Source organism: Staurois parvus, unplaced genomic scaffold, assembly GCF_062004578.1.
Source record: "Staurois parvus isolate SC_StPar_1 unplaced genomic scaffold, SC_StPar_1.0 ptg000346l, whole genome shotgun sequence".
NCBI classification, from domain to species: Eukaryota; Metazoa; Chordata; class Amphibia; order Anura; family Ranidae; genus Staurois; species Staurois parvus.
In genome coordinates, this window is record NW_028318142.1 from 1,515,294 (window position 1) to 1,543,015 (window position 27,722).

The window sequence follows — 27,722 nt, forward strand, 5'->3', positions numbered from 1 at the left end:
GACTATGAACTTTTGTCGCACCAGTTTTTTTTTTTGGTTTTTTAATTTACACATTATATTCTGCCATTTTGAACTCGAGTATAATTGGTGGATTGGATCCTTTCACATGTGTTGTGCAGATGCATGATTTATATCTGCACATAGTAATTCAGTTAGTATTGCAGACTGTCATTTTTCACATGTGGAATGTATGATTTAGTTTTAGAATTATATTTATAATTGTTATCTAGCATCGCATACAGTATGTGTTTATTTCGTTTTTATGGTGTACCACTATACATTAGGTGGCAGCTGGATGGTTCTAGTGAAGAATTGTTCATGCTGTGAGTGGGGGTTTCTAGTTTTTTATATTCGTAGAGGTATGTTGCCTTTGTGACTGCCTGCAAAGGGTGATGCCGTGGGAAAAACTGGCTGGAACAGGTCAACTGGACATGCAATTAACAGTTTCAGAAGAAAACTGCATTTGTTCACTTAAAAGGAGAAGTAGAGCCAAAGCTTGTGAATCACAGAAGTGCACTTTGTTCTGCACTCCTGTGACCCATTTTCAGCTGACTGAAGTCCAAAAGTCAGCTGATGTCACTCAGTTGGTCCAGGCTGGGTAAAAATCCCGACTTCAAAGTCGGGATCCACCCCAGAGTCTGGAGCAGCACCTGACTCAGCCTCCCGTTGCTCCCTCCCCCTCCACAGCCCAGCACTCCAGTGAACACGGGGGGCTGAGCAGAGAGCTGGTCATTGACAGTCCAATGCTCTGCTCAGAGCACAGAGGAGAACTCAGAGATCATGTGATTGCAGAGTAATCACCCTTACAGCCAGCAGGTGACAGTTGCAGCATCGGAACAATGATGCATCCACATAGGTAAGTATAAATAGGGGGAAAAAAAGCCCTACTTCTCTTTGAAGCCCATCAATACTGAGCTTGGGGTGAGGAAGAATCAGTAACATTGTAAGGTGGATCTCAGAGTTTAGATTTAAAATGTTTAAAAATACCAAACACAGCAATGGCCTGGATGGGGCACTTTGGCAGTAGCACAGTCTGTTTGTCCTTCCCTACAGCATCCAAGTGCAAGTGTTTCAGAAGTTAAAAAAGTTCTAGGCCCAAAACCAACTGATTGATTCCTGCAGGACATTTATAGGTTCCATGACTGCCAGTGACCAAGAAAACAACATTATGAGTTGTAGGCAATAATTTAATAGATGTCTAAGGAATGTAGCTCTCCCGTCCATCATCTCACTTATCAAATAATAAAAGAACAATTTTGGGGGAAACATAAGACTTGAACTAGTAAAAAAAAAAATAAAAAATAGTATACATGATATAATTTCCCCTGTGACCTGAGATGGGGGAACATAAATTTAATATACAGAGTAGCAGAAACAAAAGCTGAATTCTGCCTCTATCAATCACCGAATGTTCTCTTCTGGCATCCAGCTAGTAGAAACTCCCGTTTGGATCTAAATGACTCCATTACATTGTTACAGTACCCATTTGTGAGCAGAATATTAATTTCTCATTAGCCTCTGTGAAGTTTCCATGAGTGCAGACACTATCCCATTCTGTACAATTCAGGCTGAGAGCCATTAAGTAATAATTCTTCTCATGACAGCACTTCAAGGATATGATAATGTTTGGATAACCGGCAATACCAATTTAAATTAAGGTCATTTTTTGTATCTGTGTTCGTAATGGCTGACCGTAAAATAACCGTATACATTTTTACGGTACAGATTATACATGAAATGATGGCCTTGTCCTGTAGAGAAGGTGTAATGATCATTTGGAGCACATATGCAGGGAGTTATTTTACAAAGTCCAAAAGGACAAGTTATATTGTTGTCATATGCTGAAACACCAACTACTCTGTTTGGACAATAAACCCAATGAGGTGCACCATCCAAAAACGGATCACAGGTATACGAGCTCAGCATGGCAGCCTGGCAATCTGGCTTTTGTCTTATTGGCTGATCAGTCTTGAAGGAAATACATAAATATGAAGGCTATCATTGCTAATCGAAGGCCAATTATCTGGGTGTCATGCCAATTAATAGTGGAACTTCACCCCCTGGATGGACTGCACATACTTGCCCTCCTCCCAACCTCATAGCATATTGTTACTGTGTCTCCTTTTTTTTGCCTGCCCTGGCCACCATTCTCACCCAGGCAAAAACAACAGTTTCACATATCCCCATGTTGCTTCACTTTCATTCACAGAGGTCAAAGACGGGCTTGCCTTATGTGTATCTTCTGAATGAAGAGGCACCCAGCACCTGATGGAATCAGGAGCCATGGACAGCGATACAGGAATCAGGCTGAGATGGTGGTGTAGGGAACCAAAGCAGGCCAACAAAGGATTTGGTGGTCAGGTAAGTATCTGTTTTAAAGTAGTTGTAAACCTCAAACATGAAATATGAATAAAGCATATCCCTCTATGGTGTGTATGTGTCCTAATTAAGAACACCAAGTGTCATTTCTGTCAGTTGTTTCAATCCTCTGATATCAGTACAAATCATTTCTGACCAGCTTCCCTGACACCAAGAAAAAAATGGTGATGGGAGGGGGGACCGCCAGCAAATTGACAGCTTCAGTTCTGTTCCTGTAAGCTGAGTGGAAGGGTGTGTGTTAAAAGCTTTATAAATTCAGCACTTTAAACAGATGTAGAGAAAAGAATACTGCAGATAAACCAGTGCAACTTACAGTATGGAGGATTTTTTTTATATCTGTGTATATCACCTGAGGCCAGTCACTTCATTGGGTATTGGACAGTCCATTGTAGGGACCACACGAAAGCTGATTCACTCAGAATCTGGTGCAAATGTGCATGATAGCCAATCAATCAGCTTCCAACCTCAGCTTGTTCAGTTAAGCTTTAGCAATAAAACCTGGAAGCTGATTGGTTTCTATGCAGAAGTGCATGAAATTCTGAGTGAACCAGTATTACAAGTATTAGGGATAAAATGTGGAGATAGACCAAAGTTGCTTTTTAAGGCTACATTCAGATGGACAGTTAACAAACCCTATTATTTCCAGTGACCAAAATCTGCAAAAATTCCTGCATCTGGAAAAACAGATATGTGAAAATAGCTGCAGATAGAAGCACATGGTGACTGGCCATCCAGGTACCCAGAGATGCCACTTTGCTGTGTCCTCAGCCCTGTGTAACTCCAATTCAATATTTTTAGACTACACAGGGTTTACGTATCCTTGCTTCAAGCAACTAAACAGAGCAGCAAAAGTGCGATGAGAAGGCTAGTATAAAGAGAAGGCTGGTCTGAACAGCATTAAAAAGGAACTTCATTGGTTCACTCTAAAGGGTCTATTTATAAAAAGGTTGTTGTGCAAATGCCTCTGCATTCACACAGCTGTCATGAATAATCTCCGTAATGTGTCTAATATGTGCGTTTCCTATGATCGTCTGCTCCATCTAGGGGTCACAGTGCAGTATTTTCCTGAAATACCACAATCAGAAAAATACTGCATCATGGTCACTAGATGGAGCTGACAAAGGAAATAGACACAGTACAGGGATTTTTTTGCAACATCTGTTTAGTCATTCACATAGCGATTATTTTAATTTCAATAGATTTTATTGAATTTTTCAAGGATAAACAAGGGTAAATAAGGGAAAAACAGGGAAAGGGTAAATGGTTCAGTCATACAATATTACAATAGACAAAGTATGATTGATCTTTTTGTAGTAATTCCGTTCTAGGATGGATGGGGTGTTGGTCTTGTTTTAGCAATATCATCAAAGGTATTCGCGTATATTTGATGAGCTTTTTCGGTGAGATTACGGAAGTTATTGGGGGGGTATTGGAGGGGAGGTAGGGGAGGATAGGAAAGATGGGGAAGGATCTAACTGGGAGATTGAGGAGGTACCAGTCTTGGTATGGGATATGGTTTCGTCTCTTCAAATGTCATCAGTGTTGTATAGAACATTTTGGGCGTTTTAGCCAGCGGGTCCACTGGGTGTTGAATTTGTGGTAGGAGGAAGTGTTAATTGCGGATAGTTTTTCCATTTGACATTGGGTGTTAAGGTCTATAATTAATGCAGTGATTGAGGGGGTATTATTCGTATTCCATAATCTAGTAATATTAATTTTTACTGCAAAGAGTGTGTGGTTACCCATGTACCCAAGTATGTGGTAATTGTTCGGGAATGGGTGGAGAGTTTCTCTATTCCAATGTGAAGTAGTGCCAATAAGGGGTTCGGGACTAACGGGGATTTTTTTATTTCGGATATTAATTGGAATGTAGTATTCCAAAAGGATCGAAGTGACTTGCATGACCATAAAATATGGATTGTTGAGCCTAGTTCGCCACAATGTCTCCAACATGTAGGAGCATGTTTCGGATACAAAATCGAGAGTTTAATCGGGGTCAGGTACTACACAGCGATTATTTTATAAATACTGTAGATGCCTATGTTTTAAACAAAATCGCAACCATTCACAGTGATGGCTAATTCTTGATAGCTCCCAAAAATCTTTGTTCAAGGTTAATTATTTCAGAACCAGAACCAGAGATACAGTCCTTCTTCTGCTTCTTTATCACGCAATTCATTCTGTCAGTATACCACACATGCTCCGCTGCTTTATTATATTTAGTTCTTAGATGGGTAACACACTCCTGCATATGCTAGCTAGGCTGCTTGGTTTTGACCATACTCTCTAAGTGCTGTTGCTAGCTGTAATCAGATGATTCACACAAATCCGTTAATCAGGATTACTTCCTTGGCTGCACTGTACTGATGATGTAAAAGAAAGCCACTGTATTGTAACTGAAGGAGGATTGATGACAGATGTGAGACCCAATCATGGCCAACTGTGGCAAATCAGGAGTGGTATGTCAGTTCTAAGTGCAAAATTATCAAGTGAAAAGTGTCCTTGACCACCAAACACTACCCCTAAGCTTTCACCTACCCAACACCTCATCCTATCTAGAAGAATCTAACCTTTAAAAGACACACACACAAATATATCTTTTCTTTAACGTGTGGAATGTAAGTACCTGAATTTAAATTTGGTTTCAGCATCTTGGAATCTCCTGTACAGCAGAACTCAGTCTGGGAGAGGGAGAAGCAGCAGAAGGAGCCAATCAATGCTGCCAAGCTAACAAGGAACATGCTGATAGTTTGAGGGAACAGACTGAGAGGGAGATGAGCTGATCAGTCTGTTACGTCTCCTTCATTTATGATCACAATTTAGGAGAGGAACAGGTTCTGTAAGTGTTACTTAAACTGACAGTAAAAGTAATTAAAAAACAAAATAAAACAAATATATATTATACTTACCTGCTGTGTGCAGTGGTTTTGTACAGAGCATGCCTGATCCTCCTCTTCTAGGGTTCTCCGCTGGCGCTCCTGGACCCTCCCTCCTGCCAACTGCCCCTAGACCAAGCAGCTGGATATAGCAACACCAAAGCAGGCTCACTCCTGAGCCGCTGCTCTGCCTGTCTATGCACACATAGAAAGATGGCTTGGCCACCCCCCCTCTCCTCATTTGCTCACTGGCTGTGACTTACAGCAACACGAGCCATTGGTATTTATCGCATACCAGGGATCATGGATCAGTTTGAATACATCAGAATACTTGAAGAGGTCATGCTGCCTTATGCTGAAGAGGAAATGCCCTTGAAATGGGTGTTCCAACAAGACAACGACCCCAAACACACCAGTAAACGTGCAACATCTTGGTTCCAGACCAACAAGATTGACGTTATGGAGTGGCCAGCCCAATCCCCGGATCTTAATCCAATAGAAAACTTGTGGGGTGACATCAAAAATGCAGTTTCTGAGGCAAAACCAAGAAATAGAGAAGAACTGTGGAATGTAGTCCAATCATCCTGGGCTGGAATACCTGTTCACAGGTACCAGATGTTGGTTGACTCCATGCAACACAGATGTACAGCAGTTCTCAGAAACAGTGCTTATACAACTAAATATTAACTAGAAAATCTACAATTTCTGGGGAAACTGTGTGAAGTGTTCTTGCCTCCACCAGTAGCCTTCAGCTCACACTCTAGCTTTTGTCACTCTGCTGCCTGCTCACACACCTGGGTTCCTATGGCAACTCGCTCTACAGCAAGGACAGAGAAGAGCGGTTAAAAACAAACTGCTCCAACTTGCTCACTTCACTGGCGGTTGCCATCTTCAAACGGTTGTAGTTTAAAAATTATAAATCCTACACCGAAGAGCTTTATATTGTGAGACTCCCAATACCCAGACCTACATTTTGATGCATAGTATGTCTCTGAAATATTACAAAAGAAGGCACAGTCGCAGTTTAGAAATTGCCCTTCAAATTTGAGGTGGCTAGAGTGGAGTTTCAATGAATGTCAATGGGCGGCATGAGTTGCAAACAAATGGTCATATTGTGAAAACTATCAGGACTATGGCTTAGCTGGTTTTAGTGGCAGCATGGATAGCTGAACGTTTTGATATAAGATTTGTGTAGGTGGGCTTGAAAATGAGGGAGTGATGGCAGTTTAGAAATCATGTCCTGATTTTTCAGCTCACACTCTAGCTTTTGTCAGCTCTCGCTCTAGTTTTGAACACTCCGCCATTCATTCCTATGAGACCAATTTCAGCACAAAAACACTGATATTTCGTGAACCATTTGGCGAAACGTTCCACAAAGTAATAGCACACCAATTGGGAACAATCCGCACGTTTCGGTATATTACTGTCTATGTAGTGTAAAAACTGTGGGAGGAGTTAGGGTGGTAAATTTGGCTATAATAATAAGAATATATATGTGAGATAACAGTAAGTGGTCTTGCCATGCAAGAACACTTAATTAGGTGATTCAAAGGAAAGCAAAATCTTCAAACATTTTTCAGTTTATATAGTGAATGTTTGAGTTTGTAAAGAAGAATACAGACACTATTTTTTTGAACAGTCTAATATTCACTTTTCTTCAATTTTTTTTAGAGGAACAACACAAATTTGATATATTTTTCTTCATGTTTTGATTTGGAATAGAATGTGTAGTGTTCCCAATGCATTTGTGTGTATGGAAATAAAAACGATTAGAAGGATTTTGAGCTTTATTCACTTTTTTCAACACACTGCTATTATTTTGAACACAACTGTACATCCACTGAGTACGACGCTCCTCTATTTTTGCCTTGTCCTCCCTGTCACCAGAACGTTCCCCCCCCTCTACCTTCATGGTCCTTTTATGTCCCTCTACCGCTCGGGGCAGATTCAGGCCTCTCACTTCCTAGTAAATGGAACGCGGCTCTCTTTACAATTCTCTGTGACCCAATGGGACCCTACAACCTGAATTTCTGGAAAGCTTTCCAACTGAGACTTCCTGAGCTCACCCGTTGGCTTGCCTTTTTTTTTTCTACCATCCTCTCATTCCCTCTCTCCCCTTTCTCTCTGCTATGTCTTTTCTCTTACTCATGCTCCTCTCAATTCTTTTCTCTCTACCTTTTTTATATCTTCTATATATAAGTAATTACAATGGACAGCGGAGTGGTGGTCCCTTTGTGAGTACTGGGTTACATTTCTGAATCTGGAATGTATTTTTCCTGTACTCTTTTTAATACTGTACATGCTTGAACTGCTATTGATGCTTTCCTTTATATATTTTTTGACTGTACTGATATATGGTCACTTTGTCTACTGCTGTTCCGATGTTATAAATAAAGAATTTAAAAAAAAAAAAAAAAAGAATGACCCAATAATTTCTGAAAGTGCTGCCGGAGAAAAAGGGAGAAGAGTGGGGATTTCAACTCCTAAACCACTGAAGTGGCTGCGGGGGTGCTGACAACTCAGCAACCCCAAAAGTACAGCGAAGGAAGGGGTGGGGAGGGTGTCCAGTGCTTGTCCACTTTTACATTTTTTCTGTAATGGTGAATTAACACTTTAACCACTTGACCTCCGGAAGATTTACCCCCCCCCCCACACTCCACCCTTCATGATCAGGCCATTTGTTCGTGATACGGCACTGCGTTACTTTGCCTGACAGTTGTGTGGTCATACCACACCGTACATAAATGAAAAAAAATGAAATAAAAAAAAAAGTAATATTTTTGGTTTTCAGCTATACACCCTGTTCCAAATTATTATGCAAATTCTATTTAAGTGTCACAAAGATTAAATATTTTGTTTTCAGTTTAACTCATGGATGGCATTGTGGCTCAGGGCTCTTTTGATCACTGAAAACAACCTCGGACACCTCTGATAATTAGATTGGCCGGTGAGCCCAATTTAAGGAAAAACTACATTATTAAGCAGAGCACCATTTTCAAGCAATATGGGGAAGAAAAAGGATCTCTCTGCTGCCGAAAAGAGTGAAACAGTTCAGTGCCTTGGACGAGGTATGAAAACATTAGATATTTCCCGAAAACTTATGTGTGATCATCGCACTATTAAGAGATTTGTGGCTGATTCAGAGCACAGACAGGTTCATGCAGATAAAGGCACATTGAGGAAGATTTCTGCCAGATCCATGTATCGGATCAAGAGAGCAGCTGCTAAAATACTATTACATAGCAGCAAACAGATATTTGAAGCGGTTGATGCCTCTGGAGTCCCACGGACATCAAGGTGTAGAGTCCTCCAGAGTCTTGCAACTGTGCATAAACCTTCTATTCGGCCACCACTAACCAATGCTCACAAGCAGAAATGGCTGCATTGGGCAGAAAAATACATGAAGACTAATTTTCAAACAGTCCTGTTCACTGATGAGTGCCGTGCAACCCTGGATGGTCCAGATGGATGGAGTAGTGGATGGTTGGTGGACGGCCACCCTGTTCCGACAAGGCTGCGATGTCAGCAAGACGGTGGTGGAGTCATGTTTTGGGCCGAAATCATAGGAACAGAGCTGGTCGGCACCTTTAGGGTCCCCGAAGGTGTAAAGATGACCTCTGCAAAGTATGTGGAGTTTATGACTGACCACTTTCTTCCCTGGTACAGAAGGAAGAACTATGCTTTCCATAGTAAAATCATCTTCATGCATGACAATGCACTATCTCATGCTGCAAAGAATACCTCTGCATCAATGGCTGCTATGGGGATAAAAGGAGAGAAAGTCATGGTGTGGCCTCCATCCTCCCCTGACCTCAATCCTATTGAGAACCTTTGGAGCATCCTCAAGCAAAAGATCTATGAGGGTGGGAGGCAGTTTACATCCAAACAGCAGCTCTGGGAGGCTATTCTGACATCTTGCAAACAAATTCAACTAGAAACTGTCCAAAAACTCACAAGTTCAATGGATGCAAGACTTGTGAAGCTGCTATCAAATAAGGGGTCCTGTGTTAAAATGTAACGTGACCTGTTAAAATGTTTAAAAAGTTAAAATGTTGTTAAAAGTTTGATTGAAATAGCTTTTGATTTCAGTAAATATGCTGCAAACACAACAAATGACAATTTTCAGTTCTTTACAACCTATAAAGTGTTTTGAAAGTTACTGTGCTTAATAATTTGGAACAGTGCATTGGAAGTGTTTTATGTTTAACAAAAATACTGTTATCATTAGGAGGTTTGTTCAATAAAATTTGAATTGTACTCTTAATAGTTGATAACATGAAAATTATGCTGACTGTTATTTACATCAATTATTTAGGTAAATGAGAAAAACGTCATTTGCATAATAATTTGGAAGAGGGTGTAAACATATCCAATAAAAAATGTTTTTAAAAAATATCAAATTTCGTTATAAAGACTTAGGCCAATATGTACTCTGCTACATATTTTTGGTAAAAAAAAATTCCAATAAGAATATATTTATTGGTTTGCGCAAAGGTTAAAGTGTCTACAGAATAAAGTATATGTACTGTGGGGGACATTTTTACACAAACTGACGCTTTGTGAGAATCAGTAACACAAATACAGTTATCATTGCTAAAAGTATGCACTGAAACTGTACTAATGACACTGGTTGGAAAGGGGTTAAACATGTAGGGCAATCAAAGGGTCAACTGTGTGCCTAGCTAAGTGTTTTCTATACACTGTGTGCTGCTTTTACTAAGGCAAGTAATGGATCTTATTCCCTGCTTTGCAGGGACAGAAGATCCATCACTTCCCCCCCCTGTCAACATGGAGCCCTGCTTAGTTTACATAGGCAGAGCTCCATTCTGTGTTTCTGACCGATGAAGCGGCCCGCCGGCGGCATGCATGAGTACTCTAGGTGGAAGTGCAGAATCACATTTATATACATGATTTTGCACAGGAGGGCCACCCTGTAGCAGTATATCTGCTATAGGATTGTCTTCAAGTGGCTAAAGTAAACCTGTTATGAGAGAAACAGAGGCTACCATTACCGACCTCATTTCCTGAAAGTGCTAGTTACCTGGCTTCCTTGGTAAGCAATATAGCATAGCCACCAGCAATTTACACAGAAGGCTGTGTGGCACAAAAAAGGAGCAGTGCCACCTTGATGAGGTCAACACTGTTCTCTCATCTTCTGTTCTGCTGTCAGCAAGTTCCCATTATTAGGCTGCCAACACTGTGCAATTCAGTAGACTTGCTTAAAGGCCAAGTTCACCTTTTTCCTGAAAATAGCCTATGCAGTGAAGGGGCCCCAGTAGATATAAAAAAACAAAAAAACAAAAATCACAACGGTAGATTTCTAAAATGTTCACTCGTTTTATTGTTATACCTGTAGGCCATTTGGGTCCCTCTGGAAGTTTGGTGAAAAAACTCCCAATTATCAGTCCTCACATCTTACCTTATTGGTAGGAAGTTAAAACCACTGGATGCTCCCTCCCAGCAGTACAGGAGCTAAAACCAATGGTTCTATATTTTAGTTTATGTGTGTGGTAAGAAAAAAACATCTCTGGAGGCACAGTTGGCTACAGGGACACATGGACTGAAATAAATGGCTCCAAATCTTCTCTATAAAATGAAGAATACCTTTTTTTTTTTTTGCTTTGGGACAGAAGTGTTTGTGTGAATGCATTCTGTTAAAAAAAAAAGCTTTATTGGTAATATTTTCCTTGATGGTATGTAGTGATTGGGTATTTGGTTATTTTGGCATAGATCACCATACAGTCTACTATGTAGCCAAACAGAGCAGGTATGATTGTAAATGTTGCATCCACACAAATTGTTCCTCATGTTCTCTGATGTTACCAGTGAGCCCTTCCGTTAAACACTGGGCGAGCTGTTGGAGTTGCAATGACATCTATTGCTGCTGCACTGACACCTATTGATTTAGGCATGGCAGATCTCTTATAATCTTGAGATCACGGACATCCGGTAAGATGCTGAGACTCTTGTTGATGTGACACACGGAGGGAGGCACATTTTATTGTTGCAAAATATAAAGTTATTGTAAATGCTTGATTTGTTTTTAAAATTCAAATAACATATCTTACTTATGTGCTCTGTGCAATGGTTTTGCACAGAGCAACCCCAGTCCTTTTCTCATGAGTCCCTCGTTCCGGGCTCCATCAAGTGCCCCTATAGCAAGCAGCTTGCTATGGGGGCACTCACGTGAGTGTTCATGGGCACACAGAGTGTGACTTGGACCTGACCCCGCTTTCTCCTCACTGGCTGTGATTGACAGCAGTGGAAGCCAATGGCTCCAGTTGCTGTATCTGAGCCAATGAGGAGGAACAGAGCCAAGATAATCTCTGCTCTCATGCACATTGATAGATCAAGATCGGGTTAATTAAGTAAAGGGGGGCTGGGAAGAAGCAGAGAATTCATTAAAGTGGTTGTAAACCCTTACATATACCCAGTGAAGTGACTGGCCTCAGGTGATACACAGAGATTAAAGAAATCCTCCTACATATGTTGTACCTGCAGTCTTCCCTTCTCTACATCCGTTGGAAGTGCTGAATTTATAACTTGTAGAGCTGTCAAAAATAGGGGGCAGAGAGCTGAAGCCACACTCTGCAGAGCTCAGTGAGCAGAGCTCTGAGAGCTGATTGGAGGGAATGGACACACCCCCTTCACACAGCACACAGGAATCTGTCAATCTGGTGGAGATCCCTTAACTGTGACCATTTTTCTCTTGGTGTCATGAAAACTTGTCAGGAGTGATTCATGCTGACAGAAAAACAAAGCAGGAGACAGAAATGACTTGTCATGCTCTTAATTGAGCCAAGTACACACTATAGTGGGATATGCTTTGTTCATATTTCTGAGGTTTACAACCACTTTAAGTAAAAAACCTTCAGCCTTTAGAACAACCTTAATATGGGAACTGATGAACTTTAAATATATTAATTTTCATACACTTTCTTTTCACTTTATTCATTCAAATTTGGTTTTTGAAAATGTATTGAAAATGTATGGATGTGTTCAAGAAGGTATTATTGACTGGCACCTTCAAGGGATTGTGCACCTATTTTTTTGTTTTGTTTTGAATTCAGGTCTTGTATTCAGACCAGTTGTGTGCTGCATCTTTCTGATACACTTTCTTTACTAAGTGCAAAAGATTTTTTTGTTTACGGAGGTATGATTACTTCTCTGTGTACTAGACTCCCTGTGTTGCTGGACTCTGTATTAGTCATATAGGATGTTATACAACTATATCAGCCTATGCAAAGCTAAGACTAAAAAGGCATTAGATCATTCAAATATCAATTCGCTAATTTCTTGTGACAATCCCGTGTTAATGTAAGAGCCATCGCAACAGATTGTTAATCATACCTTGGGAGCCTTGTTCCTTTAAAACGACAATCTGGCTTTTCTGCACACAAGACACCCCCCTTGATGATCTGCAACCCTTTATCCTCCTGTGTACAAGGCTGTCAGAGCTAACAAAGACAATCTAGCTGTACACAGTGCAGCTCCACTATGACAAAGCAGGAACAAAAGAGTACCAGGAGATGCATTACACTCAAAGATAACACAAACCCCTGGGAGGGAGCCAGCGGGGAAGAAGAACACATGTCCACAGTAATGTAATGACTGCAACTTGACAAAGAAAAAAAATGGCTAACAGTGATCTCTTCTTCTATATTACAAGCAAATGCCAGAACTGACACTGATAACTTAAGAAACCATTTTGGGTGACAAGGTCAGGCTGGTGAGCAACTGTATAGCAACTTGTTAAAGAGGTTACGGATGCACTAGGTCCTCTTATAACCCAGCTACCCCAGAGTAGCATCAACATCATAAAACCCACTAAACGGTCTTTATGGGATGTCAGTGTTATTTTTCATCCCTTTACAATGATTGGATCTCCATAAAAATACATTGCAAATTCCCTCTATACAAAATGTATATATTATGATACTGGAATATTGAAATACAAGTTCAAAAACAAGCAAATGACTGTCAGGTTGTATGACAACTACTTGGCTGACAATCCTTATTCACAGTATATAAGGTGAAAATTAATTCAATAACTACTCAGATATTAAAAGACTTCAACAAGCAATGATAATATGTTAAGACAATAATTTCTATAGCTGTGCTGTGTAGGTTTGAAGTTTGGCTTGAACAGTAAGTATCCAGGGCAGCCATAGACACCTTTGGCTATTACCATTAAAAAATTCAGTTCATGTGATGCTGAGATTGAGGCAACAAAACTATAGGTAGATAGGCACTTTACACACTTTTTAAGTGCCAGCAAGCCATATATTAGACATTAAAAAAAAAATCTTTGCTAGCCAATGGCACCACCAGGCAGATTTTAATGGAGCACACCATGTGAGCCAAATCCATTATAACGTATTATAGTCCATTAAGGTGGCAGTTTTGATCTCTATCCCTAGTGCACAGCAGTTTATGGACTTGCACAGCTTTCTATGTCACCTCTCTTAGCACAGCCTCCTAACTAGACAGTGATTCAGTATCGTCACTCTTGCCCAGAAAGATGTAATGCTACACCAGGGATCTTACTCGCTAGCAGAGATGTATCACAAGACTGGCTGGCCATTATGACAAATCATTTGGCAGGTGAATCAGAAAACATTTATGCACCAAAGTGATTTTCCCAGAATTGCACTTTAACTCCAGAGCCAAAGGTAGTTTAGCTGTGCTCATGGAGAAGCCTCATGCAATTATTCTCAACCAAGGTTTCATGGAACCCCAGAGTTCCTCCAGATGTTGCTGGGGTTCCTTGAGCAAAGGGCAATTTCTGCTCTCAGTTAAGTTCCCATTGAAGACAATGATCTTTTTAGTTACTAGTAAGGAGGTAGTCTACCAACTGACAGCAAATATACAGAAGATTCAAGCTACTGACCAACACAATAATGTACCAGGAGCTGTAGGTCTAGTAATTATTAGCAGGGGTTCTCTGAGATCAAAACATTTGCAAAGGGTTCTGTTAAAAAGGGTGAGAATGGCTACTCAAGCGAGTAATGCACTGGTGCTGCCTGTATGCTTGTCTGTTGGTTATGTCAGAGATACAGTTTCATGGACTTCATTTCACTTCATAAGACTCTTGAATGAATATCTTCTATTTCACGTCTAAACATATTACTGGTTAGTACTAAGCAGTTATGCTAGTTGACTTACTTTTGGCCTTTTCATTCTTTCTTGATGGTCTCCACCGTATACAAGACTTGTGTTCATCTAGGTAGTAAAACCGAACAAGACCTTTGGAACTGCCTCGTAGTTTGATCATTTGGGTCCCGGCTTGCATAGAACTCATACATCTTTCCACTGCAAGAGAAAAAAAAACAGTTTTACTATAAACCTCCAAGCAGCAAAGGCAACAAGCAAGCCTGAGTTAGTGTAGAGCTATATATCCTCTCCTTGCCCCCAGTTGGCCATTACAGTTCTGCGCCATTTATCCAAGCCGAAAACTTGTATGCTTGGATAGTAGTAAGCACTTTTGTATAACGTCAAAAAAAGTACATGAAGGCAAGGGCTAGGCCATTTGTTGAGTTATACTTGCTACCTGCGTCCTCATTAGCGAGATCCACCTCTGTTTGTACTAGTTCTGAGTTTACAGTTGTCAGTAGAACAAGAGGTGTGGGATACTCTTCCAAAGGAGACATTTATTGCAAGGACATCTAAAAAAGGGAAATTTCCCTCAATGTGGGAACTTCTTGTTGAATCTCTGGGACAGGAAGTAAAGGGAAATCTCAGACAGCAAAAAGCAACTTGACAAGATTTTAACCCCCTTATCTACTTTATCAAAAACAAAAAAAAGGATTTTACTTTAAAATGTCAGAATGTAAAGAGTACAAGTCTCAGGAAAGTGGCACAAAGTCTAATAAGGAATATGTTCAAGAGCCATCTCAGCAAAACTGACGAGAGCACAAAGGAATCGCTTTGTTCCGTGCTTTAGCATAAGCGAAGCTTTCTAAATATCTTTATCTAACCTTTATTACCCTGCTTAGGTCATAGTGATTTTAAAAACATACTAAATACAATATTTGATGTTACGCAACATATACAATATTTAGGTAAACCGTGAAAACAAAAATGAACTAGATGCAAATATTTTTCTGGGGACCAAACTAATCTCCATGTGTAGATATATGAAAACACTGTTTTTATGTGCCAATGCCTCAGTGGGTTGCAGAGGATTCACAGCTTGGTAAACAGTTGAGCACTTGGCTTAGAACTTAATGTATCAGAGCCAATGCGGTGTGGCTGTGAAGCGAAGGTACAGATGCTTCTTGGAAAGCCTCTAAGCAGCAGCTCAGCAAAACCAGCAGGAAGGTAGAATATAATAAATGTTTCAGCCCCCATGGTATTCAGATCATAATTTGTAATATTGAAAAAAGGTATAAATTCATAAAAAATTAAACATTTTCCTAATGACGGCGCACTGCAAAATACACAAAGCTTAATAGAAAGTCACAAAGCGAAGAGGGTACTGGTACATAACCGTAACATTGCTTATGTAAATTTTTGAATCATGAAACAAATATCTATCTTGTTACAGTCCTGTTCAAGATGTGTTTGTCAAGGACCATCTACTACTAGTGGTGTATATGGCATTACTGTCCCCATGGCCCCCACGAGTGTTTCACTGTTGAAAGAAAAACATAAAAAAGCTAGATTGGAATTTGCTAAAATGCATATTGACAAACCACAATGCTTCTGGGAGACCATTCCTTTGATATATAAGGCAAAACTAGAGCTTTTTGGAAAGTCACATCAGCTCTCTGTTCACATCTGAAAAAATTTAAGCTTTCAAAGAAACAGAACACCGTAGCTATTGTGTACCAATGAGGAGGCTTGGATGTGTTTCAGGTCTGCTTTGCTGTGTTTGACATGGGGAACTTTGAATCTGTGCAAGGCACAATAAAATCTCAAAACTATCAAGACATCCTATTGAGAAATATATTATAGCTCCCTCCTAGATAGGTTGTTAGAATGATTTGGTAAATGTAGTTCTTTGTGGCTCTATAATCAGTGGAGCACTTTGTGATTGCTTTGCGCTGTTCTAGGCTTGACTGACTGTAGGTTCCACTGCTCCCCCCTGCCTTCTGGAGGATTCTAGAATGTAGTGGGTTGGAAGAGTCAGATCAATAGCATAAATATTCATGCTGTCTCCACCAATTCGTGGGGGTGACCAGTAGGTGGCTGGGGGCGGTAATACATAGCCTCAGGCCTGCGGCAGCCCGATTTTTGTCGAGGAGAAGTTCCCATCCTGAGGTGCAACTGTCCTTCTGGGCAGTCCATCTGTAGTCCTATATGAGCTCATTGAAGTCCCAGAAATGCTATAGCTGGTGGTCTGTCTTGCTGAAACTTTCTGGAACTAAGGGATTTTACAGAGGAACGGATATGGAGAGATGACCAGCTGATATTGGAAGGAGGCATCAAAGTATCCAGGGACATTGTGAGTACAGGCCTGAGTGTAGGATCCTAGTGACTGTTTGCTGATACTATCCCTTGTGCAGCAGTGCCAGAGCTTGCTTAAATTGGGGCTTTTTTATGGTGTCTCAGCCTTGCTCCTTCACTCAGCTTCTTCTAGAGTGACTGTACTAAGAAGGTTTGACAAAGTGAAGAGTGTCCTCCTATTACTGTGCAGTGTTGCTGGAGTATCCTACAGCTCCCCAAATCCCATCCAAGTTTATTCAGCAATAAATCTCAAAGACAACCCCCTAGTCTATTCTTGGAGTCAGAAAGAGTGACTGTTGATGTGTGCCTGTTTGCCCCTGTGCTAATGTGGGAAAACAAAACCTGAAACAATCTGTGATCCCTTTCGGGTGGAGTGCAACAATAATTTCCAGTGTCAGAAATCTTTGCCTCAGTCACAGGCCATGGGGTCCTCCAACAGGATGACAAAAGATAAAAGCACCCAAGATTGGACTATTCCAACGTGGTCTTCTATGAGCCCTGATCTTAATACTACGAAACATCTATGAAAAGAGCCAAAACAAGCAACCTGGAGAGGACCCTTCAAAACGCATTCTGTTTTGTCAAGTTATTTCAAAGCAAACAGTGCTTTTCATGAAAAGGTACCACTAACAAATGTGTACATGGATTATATATATTTAACACACACACACACACACCATAGCTTATTACAAACCATACATAGCCAATGTGATACTGCTGAACTGACTGTAATGCTGACCCTATATATGGCAATCTTTTGTAATTTTCAACTGCTTTTTGACAGCCGTCATCAACTGCGTATACAGTTTTATATACAGTCAGGTCCATAAATATTGGGACATGGACACAATTCTAACATTTTTGGCTCTATACACCACCACAATGGATTTGAAATGAAACAAACAAGATGTGCTTTAACTGCAGACTGTCAGCTTTAATTTGAGGGTATTTACATCCAAATCAGGTGAACGGTGTAGGAATTACAACAGTTTGCATATGTGCCTCCCACTTGTTAAGGGACCAAAAATAATGGGACAGAATAATAATCATAAATCAAACTTTCACTTTTTAATACTTGGTTGCAAATCCTTTGCAGTCAATTACAGCCTGAAGTCTGAAACGCATAGACATCACCAGACGCTGGGTTTCATCCCTGGTAATGCTCTGCCAGGCCTCTACTGCAACTGTCTTCAGTTCCTGCTTGTTCTTGGGGCATTTTCCCTTCAGTTTTGTCTTCAGCAAGTGAAATGCATGCTCAATCAGATTCAGGTCAGGTGATTGACTTGGCCATTGCATAACATTCCACTTCTTTCCCTTATAAAAACTCTTTGGTTGCTTTTGCAGTATGCTTTGGGTCATTGTCCATCTGCACTGTGAAGCGGCGTCCAATGAGTTCTGAAGCATTTGGCTGAATATGAGCAGATAATATTGCCCCAAACACTTCAGAATTCTTCCTGCTGCTTTTGTCAGCAGTCACATCATCAATAAATACAAGAGAAGCAGTTCCATTGGCAGCCATACATGCCCACGCCATGACACTACCACCACCATGCTTCACTGATGAGGTGGTATGCTTAGGATCATGAGCATTTCCTTTCCTTCTCCATACTCTTCTCTTCCCATCACTCTGGTACAAGTTGATCTTGGTCTTATCTGTACATAGGATGCTGTTCCAGAACTGTGAAGGCTTTTTTAGACGTCGTTTGGCAAACTCTAATCTGGCCTTCCTGTTTTTGAGGCTCACCAATGGTTTACAACTTGTGGTGAACCCTCTGTATTCACTCTGGTGAGGTCCTCTCTTGATTGTTGACTTTGACACACATACACCTACCTCCTGGAGAGTGTTCTTGATCTGGCCAACTGTTGTGAAGGGTGTTTTCTTCACCAGGGAAAGAATTCTTCGGTCATCCACCACAGTTGTTTTCCGTGGTCTTCCGGGTCTTTTGGTGTTGCTGAGCTCACAGGTGCATTCCTTCTTTTTAAGAATGTTCCAAACAGTTGTTTTGGCCACGCCTAATGTTTTTGCTATCTCTCTGATGCGTTTGTTTTGTTTTTTCAGCCTAATGATGGCTTGCTTCACTGATAGTGACAGCTCTTTGGATCTCATCTTGAGAGTTGACAGCAACAGATTCCTAATGCAAATAACACACTTGAAATTAACTCTGGACCTTTTATCTGCTCATTGTAATTGGGATAATGAGGGAATAACACACACCTGGCCATGAAACAGCTGAGAAGCCAATTGTCCCATTACTTTTTGTCCCTTAACAAGTGGGAGGCACATATGCAAACTGCTGTAATTCCTACACCGTTCACCTGATTTGGATGTAAATACCCTCAAATTAAAGCTGACAGTCTGCAGTTAAAGCACATCTTGTTTGGTTCATTTCAAATCCATTGTGGTGGTGTATAAAGCCAAAAATATTAGCATTGTGTCGATGTCCCAATATTTATGGACCTGACTGTAATTTGTCCTATGTGACAGAGATGGCGGCAGTTTGTCTTGATCCATGTAATGTTTTTTGTGATTGAAAGCTGGAAAAAAATTGATAGAAAACTGCTGCCAGTATTAGTAGGGGTTCAGAGAGTGGAACCCCTGCTCCCCTTGCCCTTGTTTTTATTGCATCCTCCGCTCTGCTACTGGAAGGATTCACAATCCTAGCACCATGTCCCAGGAAATTTACTCTGTATTCTAATCCACAGGAGCTAGAGAACCACATGCAGTAACCCTTCAGACAGCCTTAGTAAGATAAATGTAGAATTATACTGACACAGCATCAATGATCCTTTATAACCTTGCAATGTTATGTCCCCTGCCATGTGGTTTATATGGCATGTCATCGGGAAGGCAAAAGACAAAAACATTAATCTTATAAAACGTACGGGACAAGGAAAGGGAAATAAATTAGTTCAATATGTCTAAAAGGCCCCAGATATCCTCTACATTCTCTTTTGAATTATGGTGAAAGTGCCCTGCACACCGCGCGGAATTAATTTTTATGAAATACAGAAGGACTTCAGATAGATTAAAGCAGGTATATATCCAGAATCGTAATCTGCTTGATTTCTGCTAATGTAGGAGGTAATTTTTAAGTATCTGTACTGAGAAATTCAAGATCAAAATAGATCAGAATGCATTACATTTACACTCCAATTAAACATTAATTTGACCTCACAGTATCTGAATTATCCTAGCATTACTCTGTAGCTGGGCATCATTTTTGTTATCAGTACTCTTACCTAAAATCCCTGAAAAGAAGCCTACTACAATTCATAGGAGTGTTTCCTGGTCGTAAGCCCCACCCTGCTGAGGTCCCCCCATACATTTATGTGAAGAGAAGCACTGTGAAAAAGCTAATGATTTATTGTGCAACAGGTTACGAAAGACAACCTGAGATAACATAGCCTATAGACTCATTTTTGAAAGTGGAAGTGGTCATTCTTTCCCTTCCTTCACTGGTTGAAGAGACATTAGCCTGAATGTAGCCAATGGAAAGTCAGGACATGCTTGATCCATGTCAGTGATGTGAAGAACAACAAAAGGGACATGTGTTTTAAAGTCCTTTTTTTTTTTTTTAATGGAGTGCAAAAGAGTCAGAGGGTGCTTCCTTCATAACCCAAACAGTACTCCTTCCCAACAGTTGGTTATATAGGTAGTGGGTGATTTTTGACCACTGAAATGTATAGGATTGACTAGGGGCACATCCACCACGAGGCAAACAAGGCGTTTGCCTAGGGTGGCAATTTTTAGGGGGCGGCACCGCCCCCCTCCCCCCGAAGGGACCCTTTGAGCAGCGGTGGACAGCAGGAAGTTTGATGTGGGGGAGGGCAGTTGCAGAGCGACGTTCGTGTACAGCTCCCTCCAGCAGCTGACAAGCCAGGACCAGGGGACAGCCTGGAGCAAGGAGAGAAGCGATGAAAGAGCGCGGAAGAGGTGAGCTGTGTTGTCTTCTGTGAGCTCCCCCTCCTGTTATCCATCCAGCAGATTACACTGACACTGATTACTGACAGATCATTTGGGACTGCACACACCTCCCCCCCCCTTCCTGCTGCATAGAGATCAGCAGCCCTTGGAGAGGGGGGGGGGATGTGTGTGTGTGGTCCCATAGGATCTGAGGGAAAGGGGAGGGAGAAAGAAAGAGAAAGAAAGAGAAAGAAAGAAAGAAAGAAAAAGAGAAAGAAAGAAAAAAAGAAAGAAAAAGAGAAAGAAAGAAAAAAAGAAAGAAAAAAAGAAAGAGAGAGAAAGAAAGAAAAAGAGAAAGAGAGAGAAAGAAAGAAAGAGAGAAAGAAAGAAAGAGAGAAAGAAAGAGAGACACAAAGAGAGAAACAAAGAAAGAAAGAAAGAGAGAGAGAAAGAAAGAGAGAGAGAGAGAGAGAGAGAGAGAGAGAGAGAGAGAGAGAGAGAGAGAGAGAGAGGGGGGGGGGGGAGAGAAAGAGAGAAAGAGAGAGAGGGAGAGAGAAAGAGAGAAAGAAAGTAAGAAAGAAAGAAAGAGAGAAAGAGAAAGAGAGAAAGAGAGAAAGAGAAAGAAAAAGAAAGAAAAGGAAGAAAAAGAAAGAAAAAGACAGAAAAAGACAGAAAAAGAAAGAAAGAAAGGAAAAGGGAAGAGAGAGGGGTGGGGAAAGAGAGAGACAACAGAAAGAAAGGGAGAGAGATTCATATATACAGTTGCAAGAAAAAGTATGTGAACCCCTTGGGATTACGTGGAGTTTTGCATGAATTGGGCATAAAATGTTCTCTGAACGTCATCTAAATCACAACAATAGAAGAACACAGTCTGCTGAACATAATACTACACAAACATTAGATGTTGCCATGGTTTAATTGCACATAACATGTAAACATTCACAGTGCAAGGAGGAAAAAGTATGTGAGGCCCTAGCTTAACCACTTCCAGACTGGACACTTTTACCCCCTTCCTGACCAGGGCAATTTTCAGCTTTTAGCGCTATCACACTTTGAATGACAATTGCGCGGTCATGCAACACTGTACCCAAATGAATTTTTTACCATTTTTTTTAGATAGATAAAGCTTTATTTTGGTGGTATTTATTCACCACTGGGATTTGTATTTTTTTTGCTATGTAAATGAAATGTCCAAAAATTTTTTAAAAAAGTGTTTTTTTTATAAAATTTTGCAAATAAATAATATTTCATCATAAATCTTAGCCAAAATTTATTCCGTTATCTTTTTAGTAAAAAAAAAAAAATCCAAATTAGTTTATAAGCAAAAATTATAATTTTTAAACCCTTTTTTAAATTTTTTTTTTTTTTTTTTATATTATTATTTTATTTTATTTATTTATTTTTTTTACATACTGTCACCCTAGCAGTACAGTGTCACCATGGTGACACTGTACTACTTGTGAGGGGTGATAAAGATTTTTTTTTTTTTTTTTTACACTGATTGCTTTTACACCCATATAGGATGTAAAAGCAATCATTTCTCTCTCTGTGTGCATTCCTGCACTCATTGAGAAATACAGAGTGAGCTGTGATTGGTCACAGCTTGTCACATGGTACAAGGCTGTTGTGAATAGCCTTGTACCATGTGACCTCTGTGATCATTCACAGATTTCACACATAGTAAGCAATGATGTCAGAAGTGACATCTTGCTTACTACTTTGCATGTGATCACTGATTGGCCAATCAGTGATCACATGATCGGGACCTCGTACAGAGGTCCCGTCCGACGATCGGTGTTTCACTGTGTCCGGAGGACACAGCGGGCACCGGATCGCGGTGCTGCGCGCTCCCAGGGAGCGCGCACAAGCAGGGTGCGTGGAGGCCGTTTATAGACGGCCACCTGACCCTGCAGTGCCACCGTCCGGCCGTTTATATACAACGGCCGGTCGGGAAGTGGTTAATGACTTCTCCCAGAGCTAATTGGAGCCAGGAGTGAGCCAACCTTGACTCCAATCAGTGTGGTGATATTGGATGTGTTGCTGACAGCTGTCCTGCCCTTAAAAAACACACACCTGTTTTGGGTTTACTGGTTTCAAGAAGTACTGTCGGATGTGAACCATGCCTCGCAGAAAAGAGCTCTCAGAAGACCTACGATCAAGAATTGTTGACACGCATGAAGCTGGAAAGGGTTACAAAAGTATCTCCAAAAGCCTTGATGTTCATGTGTCCACGGTAAGACAGACTATCTACAAATGGAGAAAGTTTAGCACTGTTGCTACTCTCCCTAGGCGTGGCCGTCCTGTAAAAATGACTGCAAGAGCATAGCGCAGAATGCTGCATGAGGTAAAGAAGAATCCCAGAGTGTCAGCTAAAGACCTACAGAAATCTCTGGCACATGCTAACATTTTTGTTGACACATCTACAATAAGGAAAACATTAAACAAGAATGGAGTACATGGGAAGACACCACGGAGGAAGCCATTGCTGTCCAAAAAGAATATTGCAGCACGTTTGAAGTTTGCAAAAGAGCACCTGGATGTTCCACAGCACTACTGGCAAAATATACTGTGGACAGATGAAACCAAGATTGAGTTGTCTGGGAAGAACACACAATACTATGTGTGGAGAAAAAAAGGCACAGCACACCAACATCAAAACCTCATCCCCACTGTAAAACATGGCGGAGGGAGCATCATGGTTTGGGGCTGCTTTGCTGCCTCAGGGCCTGGACAGATTGTTGTCATTGATGGGGAAATGAATTCCAGAGTTTATCAAGACATTTTGCAGGAAAACGTACGACCATCTGTCCGCCAACTGAAGCTCTGCAGAGGATGGGTGATGCAACAGGACAATGACCCAAAGCATACAAGTAATTCAACAAAACAATGGCTGCAACAGCACAGAATACGCCTTCTGGAGTAGCCCAGTCAGAGTCCTGACCTCAACCTGATTGAAATGCTGTGGCATGACCCTAAGAGAGTGATTCGCACCAGACATCCCAAGAATATTGCTACACTGAAACAGTTTTGTGAAGAGGAGTGGTCCAAAATTACTCCAGATCGTTGTGCGGGTCTGATCTGCAACTACAGGAAACGTTTGGTTGAGGTTATTGCTGCCAAAGGAGGGTCAATCAGTTATTAAGTCCAAAGGTTCACATACTTTTTCCTCCCTGCACTGTGAATGTTTACATGTTATGTGCAATTAAACCATGGCAACATCTAATGTTTGTGTAGTATTATGTTCAGCAGACTGTGTTCTTCTATTGTTGTGACTTAGATGACGTTCAGAGCACATTTTATGCCCAATTCATGCAAAACTCCACGTAATCCCAAGGGGTTCACATACTTTTTCTTGCAACTGTACATACATACATACACACACACACACACACACACACACACACACACACACTTATTGACTCTCTCGCTCTCTCATTGGGGAGGAGGGGGGGTGCAACATTTTTGCGTTGCCTAGGGCAGCACAAAATCTAAATACACTACTGGGATTGACATGTGGAAAAATGGAACTTTAGAAGCAAAGGTTTCTTTGTTTTTTCTTTGGCATGGTTAATCCTCACTACTTGGATACTTAGAGCTTCATTTTGGTGCACTTGGAGCAAGAGCAGCCTAAAAATACCCACTCACTCTAAAGCACATGTGTAAGAAAGCCCGCAAGCAGAATTTGGCCTACTAAGCTGTGACGGGAATCACTTTGGGTGGGGGGCCCATGGAACCCAGCTTACTTTGGAGAGGTGGGGAGACCCCTGTCTCAGCTCCCCATATCCCTCTTATGTGTAAATCACCCTGTACCTGTTAGGGGTACAGGGTGATCTGTCCTAATATTGGGATGGGGTTTTTTGATTGTTTAAGGCTGCATATCATTGTTCTATTGTCTGTCTGGCTTGGGATAAAACTATTATGGGATGTGTATGTTTATGTGTATTAGCTTAGTGGGGGGGTGTCTCCAGCAGCTCTCCCTCCTGATGGGACTGTCTGCTGGTGTGAAGTTTCAGTACCTGTGTGTCGTTTGTTACTAAAATCTAGATTGCCCAAACCTGTGCCATTATGCAGGGAGGGGGGACTGTCCCCTGAGTGTATATATCTTGTATCTGTGTTCAAATAAACTAGTCTACCTCCTGGTTTACTTCAAGACTGGTGTCGTCTAGTCTTGTATGGTCGGCTGTGGTGTCTGTTGTTGGTGTTCGGACAGGGAAGCGGTATTCTAACGGAAGTACTCAAGCGCAGTCTGGGTTGGTTCCGTTACACAAGCCATTTCACAAGGTTCTCACACCTCTCCTACAGCTGTGGCACCCCCCTGGTCTCCACCCCCACCTTGTCTCAGCAGTCAGCAAGAGAGGACAACAGAATTCCTCCTACAGATCCTGCGCTTCTCCATGCAGCCACGGAGAAGTTCATCTTTGCCCCGTCTCAGCAGTCAGCAGCAAAGTGGAGAACAGAACTCCTCCTACAGATCCTGTATGCGGCAGCACCCCCTTCTCTCTGCCTCCCTTCATCTCAGCATTCAGCTGACTCTAACTTCTGACTACAGCCCTCCTCTGGTCCTCCTCCAGACCATGAATGTTTTTTCTTCCCAGTTCCGTCCCCAGAATCTTCCTCACAGCAGCACAAGGTAAGGGGGGGTGACACTGTGATGTAAGGGAGTCTTACAGATATAACCGTAATGCTGATGTGGCCTGTGATTAAATTGATTGGGACACCCCTGCTTTAAAGAGTTAACATTTGAGATACACACAGTCAAATCTTAGTAGTAGTAGTAGTAGAGCCACCACACCTGGTCCTTTGGGAGTCTCCACATAGTGAGGCAAGCATGGAGGATGACAGACCTGGAGCATGCACTGTCACAACTCAGATCGAAGAAAATGAAAAGCACTTTTGAACTTCAACTCAGATGCATTCACAACGGGAAGCACTGGCTACTTGCTCAGTAAAGGATTTCACTAACAACCAGACGTCATGTCCAAGCCCCAATTCATGCTTGTAATAATGGACCTGCAGACAGTTTCCATACAAACATCACATAGCACTGTACTTGCATTTTTTGCTCATCACAGCATGTTTTTATTATGCATTTTTAAATTGAATTTCATGTCATTTTTTTTCCTTCTACTTTAAAAGCCAACATTCCCATTGCTTAGAATCCCAGTGGAAAATCTCAAATATGCATTTTAGCCTATTACGGTTTCATACCATGGGTTGCACACATTAAAACAGGAAAAATACAGCAGGACTTTTCTTTCTAATTTCTCTTAAACACCGAGTGGAGGTTAGTGATGTGAAAGACAGCTACAGAAATAAATAGGAATTACCTGGGTAATGCACTTTTCATATGATGAAGAGTACCAAGAAGTACTAAACAAGTACTAAAAACCAATCATTTTACTGAAATATGCAGCTGCTCCAAGCAACATTAAAGGGAAGTGGGCGTCAGGTAACACATCAGTCCAATTTGCACATCAAGCATACATCAACTCCATTAATACAAAAAAAGAAAAAGACAGCTCAAGAGAATATAGAGATGTCAAATTTAATGAAATATTTTTTTTTTCAACAGAAAGTGCTGCAGGGTTCTAACAGGGAGAGTGTGTCTGAGAAATAGATGTACAATACCCAGGGTCACTTTAGCATGCCTTACAGCAATCCTTTACTCTGCCAATGCAGAGAAAACTAAAAGGTCCACCTAAAGTGTAACTCTACTTTTGTTGAGAAAAAAGAAACAATTCCTTCTGGTGATCTATGTATATTTAATGGTTTTCAACAAACATTTTTGCAGATTCCTATTTTTCTGAAGAAATAATTTGTTTCCCTATCTCTTTTGCAGATTGTTTCCTGAAGTGACAGATCATTATAACCACCTGAATGAATCTCTGTGCTCTAATGAGGAAAGCTGCTAGTAGACAAGCCTAAGGGAGTATCCCGACAAAAAAAAAATTTTTATTGCAGAGGATGCCTAAAATTTTACTTAGTGGTGACTTCTCAGAAAATCAGTCAGCCAAATCACAAAAGCTGGGAAATTATATTCCAGGGGGCATTCTGTACACAAACAGTGTAAAGATCACCTCCAGGTTGCCATATTACATTTATTTTTTTCACCTTTTTAGAAAATTACAATGGATGCAGATTACAATGGAAAGATATTTTTAACTAGAATTAAATTTATATTAAATAATGAAAGCAGAGTTTTCCTTTAACTTCTCACCTTCCCAGCTGGTTATATTCACCTTGCCATGTTCCCATGTTATTCCATTAAGTCACCTGGTGGTGAGGGAGCAAAGGAAAAGGGAGTACAGTATATGTTGCTGAGAAGGGAAGAGAGGTTCAGTGAGCTTTGCCCCTCTATAGGCAAAACAAAGTCCATCCCTGGGCCACACTGCATGGGGTAACTGCTCATTTTTATCCAGGAGAGAGGAGAAAGGTGAAATACTCAACTAATTATTTGATCCTGCCAGGACAAGGTCCCTGAGACACCTGCTCCAACTCCCCCACCCCGTGGTCTAGTAGTCTTGTGTGGTGGACTGTTACTGGTGTCATCAAGTCCAAAGTAGGCTCCATGGACCAAGAACAGTCCACCACTGGACTGTGTTGGAGCGCCATTTTCCACTGGAACAAAGAATCAGGTAAGTAAAAGCTCTCTTCACCCGCAGACAAAACGAGCAGTTGACCCGTGCAGTGTGTGCACAGCCCAACTGCTAGGGAAAAAACTTTTTGTTGCCTGGAGTTAGGCTTTAAAGGCCAACTCCACTCTGAGGGCAAGGTTACATGTTACACTCTTATATAGGGTGTAAAATGTAACAGAGCAAATGGAACCCCCCACAACCACTTATGAAATTCGAGAGATCTGTGAATAAACAAACAACAAGTTCCATCTGCTACAGTGTCAGATGGACTTGTAGTTCTCAATGGAACACAAGTGTTGGTGATCAGCGGACTCGTAGGCCATCGACACATCCTCCAGCTCTTTACCTGAAAGTCTGTAACTTGGTACAGACATTGAGCTGGAGGAAGAGTCTGCAGGAGCATGGCATTGCACCAGCCATTCTAGTGATGGGTGTTGCAATGTTTTGCAGGCTAATTTATTTTTTTAAAAAATGCACTTT

At 41.1% G+C, this 27,722-nt stretch overlaps 1 protein-coding gene across 3 annotated transcripts in view; it reads right to left on the minus strand.

Moving 5' to 3' along the window:
* The window catches only part of LOC149456879 (1-phosphatidylinositol 4,5-bisphosphate phosphodiesterase eta-2-like), a 419,455-nt gene that overhangs the window by 1,750 nt on the left and 389,983 nt on the right, over positions 1 to 27,722 (minus strand). For all 3 annotated transcript variants that reach the window (XM_089684343.1, XM_089684344.1, XM_089684345.1), the window contains exon 2: positions 14,421 to 14,567. In XM_089684343.1, coding sequence (XP_089540469.1) covers positions 14,421 to 14,567 — 147 coding nt within the window. The remainder of the gene's footprint in view (positions 1 to 14,420; positions 14,568 to 27,722) is intronic.